Source organism: Eptatretus burgeri, chromosome 5 (genome assembly GCF_056783735.1).
Source record: "Eptatretus burgeri isolate ZD-2024b chromosome 5, Ebu_testis_v1, whole genome shotgun sequence".
Classification (NCBI taxonomy): Eukaryota; Metazoa; Chordata; class Myxini; order Myxiniformes; family Myxinidae; genus Eptatretus; species Eptatretus burgeri.
Window position 1 is genome coordinate 17,826,156 of NC_140965.1, and position 13,847 is coordinate 17,840,002.

At 44.7% G+C, this 13,847-nt stretch overlaps 1 protein-coding gene across 5 annotated transcripts in view; it reads left to right on the forward strand.

Moving 5' to 3' along the window:
• The first annotated feature begins 1,222 nt into the window (after window positions 1-1,222).
• Window positions 1,223-13,847, forward strand: part of LOC147025942 (liprin-beta-1-like) — a 110,738-nt gene continuing 98,113 nt past the window's right edge. For 3 of the 5 annotated variants that reach the window (XR_015058061.1, XM_085880854.1, XM_085880857.1), the window contains exon 1: window positions 1,223-1,340. Coding sequence is in view for 3 of the 5 variants with exons in the window: in XM_085880854.1 (XP_085736980.1) it covers window positions 1,284-1,340 (57 nt within the window). In the remaining 2 variants the exon portion in view is untranslated. Of the gene's footprint in view, window positions 1,341-5,557; window positions 5,748-8,476; window positions 8,700-13,847 lie in introns of those variants that run through there. The other 2 variants (XM_085880856.1, XM_085880855.1) reach the window with 2 other exon arrangements.

The following is a 13,847-nucleotide window of genomic DNA, read 5'->3' on the forward strand; positions in this document are numbered from 1 at the left end:
ATGGGGAGAAAAAATAAATAAACACGATCGTACACCGAGCGGAACCAGTAGGCCTCAATCCTCAAGCGTAGGTAAGGCCTCAAGCAACCGGTAAGACAAGGTCGACAAAATCTCACAAAATAGCACGATTTTTGAAACAAAACCGAACTAGGAACACACAGTAACATGTAGGTGAGAAAATAAATAGTTAAAATGGGATAAATAACGACTGGAAACTTAACTTTGAGATCTTCAGCAGAGAGCCCCGAAGGAGACCTGTCGACGCTCCAAACCCAGAACCGGAAGTGGTATCTCCGGAAGTGGTAACATTATTGGTATCTCCAGCATTGAGGTTGAAGCACAAGGCCTGTTGCTATCATATCACAAACAAGTTGTTGAGCTCTGTTTTCTCCTGCCAATCCACCATTTTTGCTGGCATTGCTCTCCCAGCCCTCTGACCCTCCATCGTACCTCCAGGATGCACGAGTCCTTTTAATAACCCCCAACTTGTTAAACTAGTAAAATACCGCACACCAACACTCTTGTTCCTCTTTTGTCCTGTATGTCGAACTGCTTCCCTGAAACTGTTCAATCCTAATCTTCCCTTCAGAGCTTTGACTTGGCTCTAACATCACCATCTCAGTTTATCCTCCATCTATACCCACGGTATTTTATACCAGCTATAAAACCCCCACCCCCCAAAACCAACCCTTTTCTTACAGGTACTGTACCCCCACCCTCCTCCCTCTCTTATTTTCCTATTCATCCTTTCCCTTGCTTTTTGTGTCCACCTGTTCCCCCCGAGTAGTACCTTGCCTTCCTGTTTTGTCATCTCGTTCTTTAATGTGCCTAAATGTGGTATACAGCCAAAATGGGACATAGGCCTTGCTTTAAATGTTCAGCACTCTTTGCCAAGATATACACTGATCTTGATCACACAGGTAAATGCAGGTTATAGTTGCAGAGAAAACATCGAACTTTGTAATTTGTGATGAAGAGTAAGGAGCATGTACACATACTTAAATGAGTATGTGCGTGCCTGTCTGTTGTTGTGTTTGAAGACACTGTTACTTTTCACGAATGTATATGAGAAGTTGTCCATGTTCAAACCCAGTGCTGCTCCAGTATGTGCCGATGACACACTTTGACATTACATTTATAGAATGCTGGCTAAACTTGCACCCGGTGGGGAGGGCGGGGTGTTCGTATAATAAGGATAATGTGATTTGTAATGCTGGGTGGAGCACCAAGCGATGACGATGGTTATTACATCCAACAAGAAGCTCCACCAAGTCTGAAAAGGCATGAAGGCTCATGGGAATTCTGGAGTTTTGGACATGGAAAAGGATCGTTGGTTGCAGGTAGAGTCATGAGATTGGTGGTATTCGATGTATACGTGAGATGAGCGCATTTTGTGGTGGCTCAGCGAATAGCGAGAGGTGTGACCAGCCGTTCGAAGTCTGTGTTTGCTGTTTGGCATGGAGTATGCTTGGGTCATGTCATGGCTTGTATACCCAGCGGTGTCAGGAATGAATGGGAACACAAGGAAGACGAGAAAAACAAGAAAGGGCAGAAAAAGCAAGAGATTATTTAGACTTGAACAGAAAAATATAAGAAAATGAGAATGGATGGATGTGATGGAGGTAAAGGAAAGGGATGTCCAGATTGAATCTGAAGTTCAGCCATTTATGTTTGAAATCATGAATGCAGAGTATGCCACCATGGTTATTATCGAAATGATAGATTAATGCGATTTTAATAACATAACAAATGTGGTGGATGTCAAGGTGCATATTATCACTGCTTTATCAATAACTGGTTTGTTGGTATCAATAACACCAACAACCGGTTAATGATAATATCTGAGATGTTAGAAAAATTTAGAGGGGTTTGAGGGATGTTTTCGGATCCTTGTGACAAAATGGAGTAACCCTTTGCCTGGCAAGTTCAACATTTCATTGCTGGACAACATCAGGCAACAAAATGTCTGCCCAACAGTTCACTGGTGTAGCAATGGTTCCACGTGAAGATAACCTCTGCATTGGACGGGAATCAGAAGTGCAATGTGCTGGATCACGTGTGCTTCCAAGCAAGGTGACTATCGTGAGAAATGACGCAATCGTCAAACTTTAAATGCAGACACGTGACGATAGGATTTACAGGCTTCCTTCACTTGGTGTTTAACTCCATGGTGGGTAAGACTCGTGGGGGAGCTCCTGTTAAATAACACGAAGGGTAAAGATTATGCAACACACCAGAGAAGGTGCAAAGTTAAACAGGATTCAAACCTCTGCCAAATTGATGGATAACACCAGTACTGATACACTATAAAGATCCCAGGCTGCTTAGATTAGAATCTGTGCTTTTGCTTTGTGATCTAACCTTGTATTGTTGTTGGGTATTTTTGTTGTGATTGAAGCAACACTGTGTTTGCTTAATTTGGCTTCGACATGGAAGTCGAAACGTCAAGGGCTCCATCTAGGTTGGTCTCCATTTGAAGTCTGAATGTCCAGGTCATTACCTCCACCACCGAAGGTTTTCAACCCCGTCAGTTGGTCTGTCTGTTTTGTCTGTGAGCAGGATATCTTTAAACGTTGTGGATGGATTTGGAGGAAATTTGGTGGACAGGTTGGGTGTGTGACAAGGAAGAATTGATTTGATTTTGTTGAAGATCTAGATTGGAATTTTTTTAAAAACATGATTTGTAAGTGATTCTTCACCATTGAGAGATAGGACCAAAAACGATGACAAAAAAAGTTTTTATGAAAAAACTTAGTGGATGAGTTGGGTAGGTGACAAGAACAAGCCGATTCGATTTTGGTTCAGGTCCGGATCCAGATCCGGCCTATCAGTGGGATACAAAATGTAAACTGTTCAGTCTGGTGGAGGTATATGCTCTACCGAGTGTGTTTCTACTTCTCCATGTGATGTCTAAATGTCGTGGACATGGAAGTACAGACATGAAGTGATTCCTGTTGCATATTGCTGACTTTCATGGACAAAAGTAACCAATCAGAATTGTTTTCTTGGCTTGTGAACGCCTTGCCTTTGGACAAATGTGATTAAAATTGTTGAAAGAGTGAATTTCCAAATTAGAATCGATTTGTGTTCAACAGTGTTCAAGTGTATAATCAAATTTTTTTTTTAATTAAGATTTTGAAAGTCGTAAAAAAAATTCATGATGGAAAATTACCACTGTTGATGCAGTGTCTCAGACACCACCTTATTTAACGTGTCCAAGTTCTGCAAAACTGGAAGTTTTTGGCATCAGTTGCACTGTACATGAAAAACTCCATTTCTCACTCTACTTGTATTGCTCTTACACTTCCCAAACCTCAGGAGTAGCTCTGTCTGCAACTTTCCCCTCTGCTCCCATCTCATGTTTGTCTTTGTGTTGTATCATCCGCCCAACAGTGACAATTCGATCTCCATTTCTCTTTCACACAACATAGACCAACTTGTAATCACTCATCCCAACTCTTTCTTCATTATATGTGGTGACTTCAACTGTCACCATGCTAATTGGCTGGGTGTTGGTACCTCTCACACCAGCCATGGCACTTTTGCAAAGGACTTCTGTGACTCCATGGGACTGACTCAATCCATTAAATTTCCCACTGGGATTTCTCCAAATGGCAAATCTTCGCTTCTGGATTTGGTAATGACCAACTTCCCAACCAATGTACCTTGTTTGTTCTGTGTCCCAATTGGCTCATCTGATCATGTGCTTGTGAAGGTCAACATCTCTCCGGCCATTCACAGAGAACAGCCTCAGTGCTGGCGAGTCTGGCAATTCACTCAGGCAAACTGGCAGGGACTGCAAGCAGCCATCACACTTCAGGACTGGTCACCTATATATACTGCCCCCTGATTTGAATTCAGCCTGGGAATTTTTCCACAAAAACCTGCCCTCTCTTATGTACAGATTCATCCCATCTCATCTTCGGCTATTTTAGCCATCCTCCTGCTTTTCATACTCTGAATCCTGTGGTGAGGCAGTTGCTTTAAAACAACTTGCATTCTCTTCCGAGAAGGCAAATCCAACTGAAGGCAACCTCAGATCATTCCATAAAGCCTCCAATAAGAGTGTGTCTACTTTCAGGAGAGCCAGAAAACAACATCTTCCCAATCTCAAGAATGAACTTTTAAACTTGTCTCCCTCCTCTAAAACTTGGTGGTGCCTTGTCAAGTCTTTCTCTGGTGTATGCTCCCCTTCCATTCCTTCCCTCACTTCAAATGGCACCACAGCCGATTCCGCTCGTGAGAAGGCCGAATGCCTCAATTCTGTGTTTGCTTCAAAATATTGTGTCCCAAATCTCTCTCTCTCTCTCTCTCTCTCTTTCTCTTTCTCTTTCTCTCTCTCTCTCTCTTTCTCTTACTCTCTCTTTCTCTTACTCTCTCTTTCTCTTACTCTCTCTTTCTCTTACTCTCTCTTTCTCTTACTCTCTCTTTCTCTTACTCTCTCCCACTCTCTCCCACTCTCTCCCACTCCCCCCTCTCTCTCTCTCTCTCTCTCCCTCTCTCCCACTCCCCCTCCCCTCTCTCTCTCTCTCTCTTCCACCCCCCTCTCTCTCTCTCTCTCTATCGCACTCTCTCTCTCCCTCTCCTCTCTCTCCCCTCTGTCTCTTCTCTCTTCTCTCTTCTCTCTTCTCTCTTCTCTCTTCTCTCTTCTCTCTTCTCTCTTCTCTCTTCTCTCTTCTCTCTTCTCTCTTCTCTCTTCTCTCTTCTCTCTTCTCTCTCTCTCTCTCTCTCTCTCTCTCTCTCTCTCTCTCTCTCTCTCTCTCTCTCTCTCCCTCTCCCTCTCCCTCTCCCTCTCCCTCTCCCTCTCCCTCTCCCTCTCCCTCTCCCTCTCCCTCTCCCTCTCCCTCTCTCCCTCTCTCTCTCTCTCTCTCTCTCTCTCTCTCTCTCTCTCTCTCTCTCTCTTTTCCTCAGCAATCTACTGTCAAAATGTTACTCTTTTATTCTGTCACCTTATTTTTTTTCCATGAGCATAGATCTTGTGTACATAAGACAAGCACATTTAATCAAGAGAGTGATGACTTGTTGGGAGAATGTAAAATGGCTCATAACTAAGTTTTTGTCGTATCTTTACGACACACACGAGACAAGTCGAGTGCACTTGTGGTGGCTCATAAGTGTTCCACTCACTCCCATTAATTACAATCAGCACTGTTCAACATGTACACGAGATGGTGCTATTACACTCCATTACACTCCTCTCCTCTTAATGAAGAGTAACTTGACAAGTGAAAATGTATAAGTGAACACATCATATTAGCATCAAACAGTCTCAAGCATCATTCATCTTACCTTTGGTTCTTCATTCAAGTTTATACATTAAGCTTAACCTTGAGCACCTGATGGAGATTGTCATCATTCTGTGCTGAGCGTGAGAAGAATCTAATTTCTTCCCAAGCTGACCTTGACCAACACGTGCACTCTCAACACCTTCAGTCTGTGCATTTCTCTCACTCTGAGTGTTGTTTCAATTTTGACTTCCTTCTCAACTCATTTGTGGTGCAACCATCTCTGTATTGATGCAGGGTAGACTACTTGTAGCCATACTTTGTTTCCTCAGAATGAACTGATTCTCCCCAACTATCATCATCTTGGAAATTGCATCCATCCATTGGGACCATACTCTGTACAGAGCATTGGTGCTGCTGCAGCAGCCTCCTGGGATATTGGGCACAATCCTGGACAGGTCGCCACTCCGTCGCAGGATACGCAAATGGCTCATTCTTCTCAGCAAGCTGGTACTCATTTTGGTACGATGTTATTATATGTAGGTAGTTATGTAAATGATTTATTCAACTGAACATAAACATTTAAACATGGAGAAAAGGGAAATGGTTGCAAAAATAGTACATTGTAATATAATTAAATTCTTTACTAATTAATATGCAGATAAAAGCAACATTATAACAAAGGACAGATGTGACAAATGTATTTACAAATAGACTTGATCACTGCAAACCACAAAGAGGAAACCATCCCCATTATACATGTGACATATAAACAATTAAGAAAGAAACTGCACAAGAAAGGCCTGTCACCTGCACATTCTGAGGAATTATAATAAGTACATAATGGGAAATACTAACAATTTGCGTTATAAAATATCATGACCATAGGGCAGGGGTCGGGAACGTGTGGCTCGCGAGCCAGGTATGGCTCTTTTGATGATTGCATCTGGCTCGCAGATAAAATTGGAGTTTGAAACTTGGAAAGCCCAATATTTCTCGCAGAAGCTTTACCTATAGTTTGAATGGTGTCGTGCTTCATTCACGTGCAGGGCTGAACTTGGCAGAGGAAGAGAAGAAAAAACACCTCCGAATTGTCTGAAGCGGTTTTTGTTTCGTCCAGTCATGCGGCCGACGCGAGTAGTGATTTCGGTTCCTCCAATGACGTGCCGTCGCCGAGAAGCATCACGGAATTCATGTCGACCAATCACGCGCCACCGCTGAGGCGACTCGTGATTTCGGTTCCTCCAATGACGTGCCGCCGCCGAGACGCGTCACGGAATTCATCTCGACCAATCACGCGCCACCGCTGAGGCGACTCGTGATTTCGGTTCCTCCTATGACGTGCCGCCGCCGAGACGCGTCACGGAATCCATCTCGACCAATCACGCGCCACCGCTGAGGCGACAGCATCCCAGAGTCAGCCGGCCGCGCCGCACCTCTCGAGTATGTCAGCCCGTGCGCAGGCCAGCCAGACTCACTTGGGTCAACATCTCCCTCTCTCTCATTTGCTCAAAGCTAACCCTTCGACGAAGAAGATAGCGAAAAGAAAAAAAGATGAGGAGTATCGTACATTTCAGGACGAATGGGCCGAAGAATTCGCCTTTGTGGAGAGAGCAGGTTCTGTGGTGTGTCTAATTTGCAATGACAAAATTGCATCGATGAAACGGTCGAATATAAAGTGGCACTTCGACACGCGCCATGCTATCTTTGCATCAAAATACCCTGTGGGAGACAGCAGAAAGAAAGCGTGCCAAGAGCTACTGAGCAGGGTGCAAGCCAGCCAGCAGCAACTCCGCGTATGGACCCGGCAAGGTGACTATAATTCCGCTAGCTTTGCTGGATCTTTAGCAATAGTGAGGAACGGAAAACCATTCACAGATGGCGAGTATGCAAAAACGTTCATGCTGGATGTCGCCAATGAACTTTTTGATGATCTTCCGAACAAAGACAAGATAATCAAACGGATACAAGACATGCCTCTGTCGGCAAGAACTGTTCATGATCGTACCATCATGATGGCAAACCAAGTGGAGGAAACGCAAGTGAAGGACATAAATACAGCGCCGTTCTTTTCCCTGGCTTTGGATGAGTCAACAGACGTAAGCCATTTGTCGCAGTTCAGTGTGATTGCAAGATATGCTGCTGGTGATACACTGCGCGAAGAAAGTCTTGCTGTTCTGCCAATAAAAGGGTCCACAAGAGGTGAGTATTTATTCAAGTCTTTCATGGAGTTCGCTCAAGAAAAAATCTACGAATGGATAAACTTATCTCGGTGTGTACTGATGGTGCTCCGTGTATGGTGGGGAAAAACAAAGGATTTGTGGCGCTTCTCCGTGAACATGAAAATAGACCCATCCTAAGTTTCCATTGCATTCTACACCAGGAGGCACTTTGTGCTCAGATGTGTGATGGGCAGCTTGGCGAAGTGATGTCGCTGGTCATTCGTGTGATCAACTTTATTGTTGCCCGAGCCTTAAATGCTCGCCAGTTTAAAACACTGCTGGATGAAGTTGGAAATAACTATCACGGTCTGCTTTTGCACAGCAATGTGCATTGGTTGTCAAGAGGGAAGGTGCTTAGCCGTTTTGCGGCTTGCCTGAATGAAATCCGGACTTTCCTTGAAATGAAAGGGATTGAGCATCCTGAGCTAGCCGAAACTGAGTGGCTCCTCAAGTTTTACTATCTCGTGGATATGACTGAACATCTGAACGAGCTCAACGTGAAAATGCAAGGCATTGGAAATACAGTGTTATCCCTTCAACAAGCCGTGTTTGCTTTTGAAAACAAGCTGGAGCTCTTTATCATGGATCTTGAAACAGGTTGTTTACGACATTTTGAAAAACTGAGACAATTTAAAGATGCATGCACAGCAAGTGAGCCCACTCAAAACTTTGATCTCCACCAGTTAGCTGGCTTCACATCCAGTCTCCTACAGTCATTCAAAGCACGCTTTGGAGAATTTCGTGAGCACACTCGTCTTTTTAAGTTCATCACCCATCCAAACGAGTGTTCACTGAACACAGCCGACCTGAGTTACATTTCTGGTGTCTCCGTCAGAGATTTTGAAGCAGAAGTGGCTGACCTGAAGGCCTCAGACATGTGGGTGAATAAGTTCAAATCACTGAATGAAGATTTGGAAAGAATCGCACGACAGAAAGCGGAGTTGGCGAGCAAGCACATGTGGACAGAAATGAAAAAACTTCAACCCGAAGACGAGCTGATTATCAAAACTTGGAACGCGCTTTCTGTCACATACCTCACACTGCAGCGTGTGAGTATTGCTGTATTGACCTTGTTTGGATCTACGTATGCATGTGAGCAGTCATTCTCACATCTTAAAAACATCAAGTCCAACCTACGATCATGTCTAACGGATGAAAGCCTCAACGCTTGCATGAAGCTTAACCTCACCAAGTACCAACCAGACTACAAAGCCATCAGCAAATCCATGCAGCACCAGAAGTCCCATTAATGGTGAGTATTATAACAACATTATTTAAAAGAATAAATTCAGAGGCTTATTATACTTACATTTAGTTGAATTCAGTCTTAAAATATATTATATGGCTCTCACTGAAATAGATTTCCAAATATTTTGCTTTAATGGCTCTCTGAGTCAAAAACGTTCCCGACCCCTGACATAGGGCATGACAGATTATAGGAGCCTATCCTGGCTGATGGTCATGATATTTTATATACAAGACACTATAGGAGGCTGAATGCAGCGTAAAGCCAGGAGGAGGATCTGAGAACAGGTGCAAGTAGCACATTCATGATGTGGAAACAGAGATAAGGTGAACACAAGAAAGGGGGAAACCAGGCTAAATGGGATTAAAGAAGGGAAAAGGAAAACTCAGCCTGGGAGCCAGGCTATATAGGGTTCAAAGAAATAGAGAGCTAATAAGTGTGAGCTACCTAAGACCAAAGGGCAGGGACAGATTTTCTCATGAAAAATTAATATAAAACATAAGAATAGGACAGCAGCTACATTATTTGTCAAATCAATTAAAATCAAACTCAGAAGGATGATCATCAAAAAGCTATAGATGTAATTACTTCAAAATCATTAGAAAAGGATGTCATAAAAAAAAACAATATATATATATATATATATATATATATATATATATATATATATATATATATATATATATATATATATATATATATATTTATATATATATATATATATATATATATATATATATATATATATATATATATATATATATGTTAGTATCAATAATAATACAATAGAATAAAACAAGAAAAAGAGCAATCAGAGATTGCAGACCATTGCCAGGACTTCTTTTGAGTGGTGTATTTTTATAGTGTTTAGGGTAAATCCAATGTGGCTGCCAACCATTTGACCTAAGATATGTGTGACCCCCTTGTTCCTCATGGATAGGCGGTCATACGTATAAAGTTTTGCCTCTATCTGTTCAGCCACTTCAGAGAAGAAGATTTTTGAAGGTTTTAAAAAAATATATATCTGCCAAATCACGTGACTGATGATGTAATTAATTTCTTTTTTTTCTGTCAACCATTTGATCCCTCAATGACCCTGAAAATTGTTCATACTGATCGTATGTGGCGCTCTACATATGCAATGATTACGTCATAACGAGGGCACCTATGACCTCATAAAAAAAAGATCAACTTCATTCCCCATGTTGAGTACTTTTCATGTGCCAAGTTTCAATTTTTTCCTTGGTGTGGTTTCAAAGATAAAGAGGTCTAAAGTTTTTCTGTTTTTCCAATATGGCTGCCACACCACGTGACCTATGACGTCACAATTGTCATTGGAACATTCGACGTGAGTAGTTGCACCAATGGTGAAAATTTCATCTCAATCTGAGAAGCGGTTATGAAGAAAAACACGAAAGTTCTGTGCGTACAAACAAACAAACAGACAAACAAACAAACAGACAAACAAACGGACCCAAATGCAATTCCCTCTCCTTTGGCGAGGGTAATAAAATAAAAGGGGGAGTACAATGTACATTATTCATGAAGAATTTTAGCAAAGTATGGTACGGCGCTGTTTTTGCATCTTTGGGTTTCACACGTAATTTGTGAAAGTTGAAATGAATTTCTGACAGAGGATTGTGTCCTATCCACTATCCTGCCTGAGGTCTGGAAGCCAATGTCTGAACTCATTAGGTGTGAGCAATTGGCATGTGAATCTCAGACAAATTTCAAACCTGCATTGTTTCAAGGTGATCACAAAACTGAAGGGCCTGGTCACAATCACTGTTTCATTGTCCGAGAATGATTCGGAGAGACCTTTTCTGAACCTGTTCCAATTCGTTACTTTGGTGGATCATGAGACCATTATTCCAAACTCAGGTCAGGTCAGGTATGGGAACATGTGCCAGAACAGTGCGTCGCTGCGTCCACTTTCCGCTGGTCCTCCAGGGGCCTCCGTCTGGCCATCCCCCAGGAAGATGCCAGGCCCATCCCCATCTCCTTGAGATGATGGTCAATCTGCTGCAACCACGAGGCAAGTGGTCGGCCGACTGGCCTCCTCCACTCATGAGACTCCCTCGCTGAGAGAATCTGGTGAGCAGGATCAGCATCAGGAAAATGAGCCACATGTCCATACAGCCGCAACTGACGCTCATGGACTATGCAGGTAACAAATCTCATCCGAGTCTCTCTCAGAAACCGCTCGTTGGACACAAAATCCGACCAGCGATAGCCAAGGATTCTCTGAAAAGACCTGGTACCAAAAGAATTAAGTCTCCATCTCAGATCCTTGGTCAGAGTCCAAGTCTCGCATCCATAGAGCAAGACTGGAAGTACCAAGGACCTGAAGACTCGGACTTTCGTCCTCCCGCACAGGTACCGGCAGCGCCACACCCCATGATCCAGTGAATCCATGACTCCCCAGGCTCGACCCAGACGCCAATTGACCTCTGACTCACAGCCAGCAGAGACATGAATATCACTGCCAAGGTAAGTGAATCTCTCCACGATCTCAACATCCTCACCACAAACAGACACAGACAGGACAGCAGCATCCAAGATGTCACCGAAAGCCTGGATCTTAGTTTTGACCCAAGAAACCCGTAATCCCAGCGGCTCCGACTCCTCATTCAGCACGTCGAGGGCCCCCAAAAGGATGTCTAAAGTCTCCGCAAAGATGACTGCATGATCTGCAAAATCAAGGTCTGAGATCTTGACATTCCCAAACGATGCACCGTAGCTTGATCTCTCCGACATCCTCCCTAAAATCCAGTCCATACAAGTGCTGAAAAGTGTGGGGGCCAGTACACACCCCTGACGAACTCCAGTAACAACTGCAAATAAGTCAGAGATGGTTCCACCACACTTCACAGCACTCTCAGTACCAGAGTAGAGTTCAGACATCAGATCGATCAGTTTTGGTGGCACCCCACGAAGACCAAGAATCCTCCAGAGAACATCCCAATTCACTGAATCGAACGCTTTACAGAGATCAACATAGGCTGCATGCAGCCCCTGCCGAAACTCTCGTCTGCGTTCGGTGAGGACACGAAGAGCAAGGATACGGTCAATCGTTGACCTCTTTGGTGTAAAGCCTGACTGCTCTGGACGATGGTGCTCAAGCAGATGGTGGTGAACCCGATCAAGAATTATCCGAGCAAAGACCTTGCCCGGCACTGAGAGCAGCGTCACCCCTCGGTAGTTGTTGCAGTCTTGGCGATTACCCTTCCCTTTCCAGAGAGGGACAACAAGGCCCCTCTTCCAGTCAGTTGGGATGATGCTTGTGTTCCAGGCAGAGCACAAAACTGCATGCAACGACATGAGTACAGCATTTCCACCAGCCTGGAGAAGTTCAGCATGGATGCCACAGATCCCTGGAGCTTTGCCCCGTTTCAACTGGTTCACCGCAGCCCGCGTTTCCACAAGCGAAGGTGGACCACAGTTGATTCGAGGGTCAGCAACAGGGATTGTAACACCCTTGACGTCCAACTCGACAGCTGGGGGATCAGCCTGGTACAACCGCTCAAAGTAACCGGCCCAGCAGGCCTTCACTTCAGACTCCTCTGTCAAGAGCCTACCACTCTCTGCTCTAACATCAGTGCTCCGAGGGATGGGCTTGGATGAACGCAATGCGCAAATTCCCCTGTAAGCGGGACGAGAATCACCTGTCCACAGGTGATGCTCTACCCCCTCACAGATTCCTCGCACATAGGCCTCCTTGTCCACCCTTAGTGCACGTACAGTTTTACGCCTCAGCTCCCTGAACAGCTCAGCTTTGCCATTTAGCCTGGCCCTGCAACTCTGGTCAATGGTATCCACTGTCCTTTGAGAGACAAAATTCTTCTTTGCCCTGTGGTGAGTTCCAAGACATCCATCGGCAACATCAAAGACGGTGGTCTTGAAGGCACTCCACAACTCTTCATGACCCCTCAAAGCACCCAGACCCCCCAAGTGTCCACTCAGCCTGTTCGCAAACTCCTTAGCTACTCTCTCATCCCTGAGCTTGCCAACATCCAGTCTAGGCTGGGATGGTACCATTCTCCAGGATTTAAGGTGCAGCTTTGGAGTTGCTACAACAAGCCTGTGGTCAGTATTGAGGAACTGAGCACTCCGGTAGACCTTGCAGTTCTGGATCATCCTCCAGTGACTGTCAATGAGGACATGGTCAATCTCCTTTGCCGCACCGCCAGCGTTGGAATACCAAGTCCAGCGATGAGCTTGTGGGCGCTGAAACCATGAACCAGCCACCCTATGTCCATGACTTCTTGCAAAGTCAAGGAACTTAGTGCTATTCTGATTCATAGTTCCTGACCCATGGGGACCAACACACGTCTCATAACCATCCCTATCAGTTCCAGTCGATGCATTGAAATCCCCCAAGACTAGAAGTGTATCTCGTCCGGGGCACTGATCAACCACAGACTCGAGCATGGCGTAGAATGCATCCTTCACGGTGAGATCACTCGCCTCAGTCGGAGCATAAACAGAGACCAGGGAAATGACACCTAAGGAGTGACAAATCCTTAATCTCATAATATGCTCGTTGACCGGTGTTACCTCAATTATCATTGGGGTCAGCCTATTGGACACAGCTACAGCAACTCCTTGGGTATGGTAACCATCAGAGCGACCAGCCCAATAGTAGGTGTAACCACCCACCATTATCTCGCCGCAATCCGGTCTCCGAACCTCAGAGAGAGCTGCAATCCGGATGTCCAAACGCTTGAGCTCAGATGATAACAGAGACAGGTGATCATCTTCTCTTAGGGATAGGACATTCCAGGCATCCATCCGAAGGGACCGCCTCAGGTTAACCCAAGGAGACCGCCATCTGGTGGACGACACCTCAGCACCACTCTGACACACTCTCCCGCAATCTGACCCAGGGATGTTACCCCGTGGTTTCCCTCCTATCATCAAAGATTGGGGGTCCCGAAGGCTTTGCCCCAATCCCGTCATCCTGTGCGCTGCCCTGCGAAGGGAAGCTGCACAGGAGGTACTCCCGCAGAGTGGATTTTCAGATGTTTTTGCATTTTTGTGTTTTGCGGAATGAAGGGTTTTACGGTGTCCGGAGTGCAAATCCTGCCACCAACCTCCTAATAAAAAAGTAACCCAACTGCAGGAGGACGTCCGCAGACACAGTTGGGCACTAGA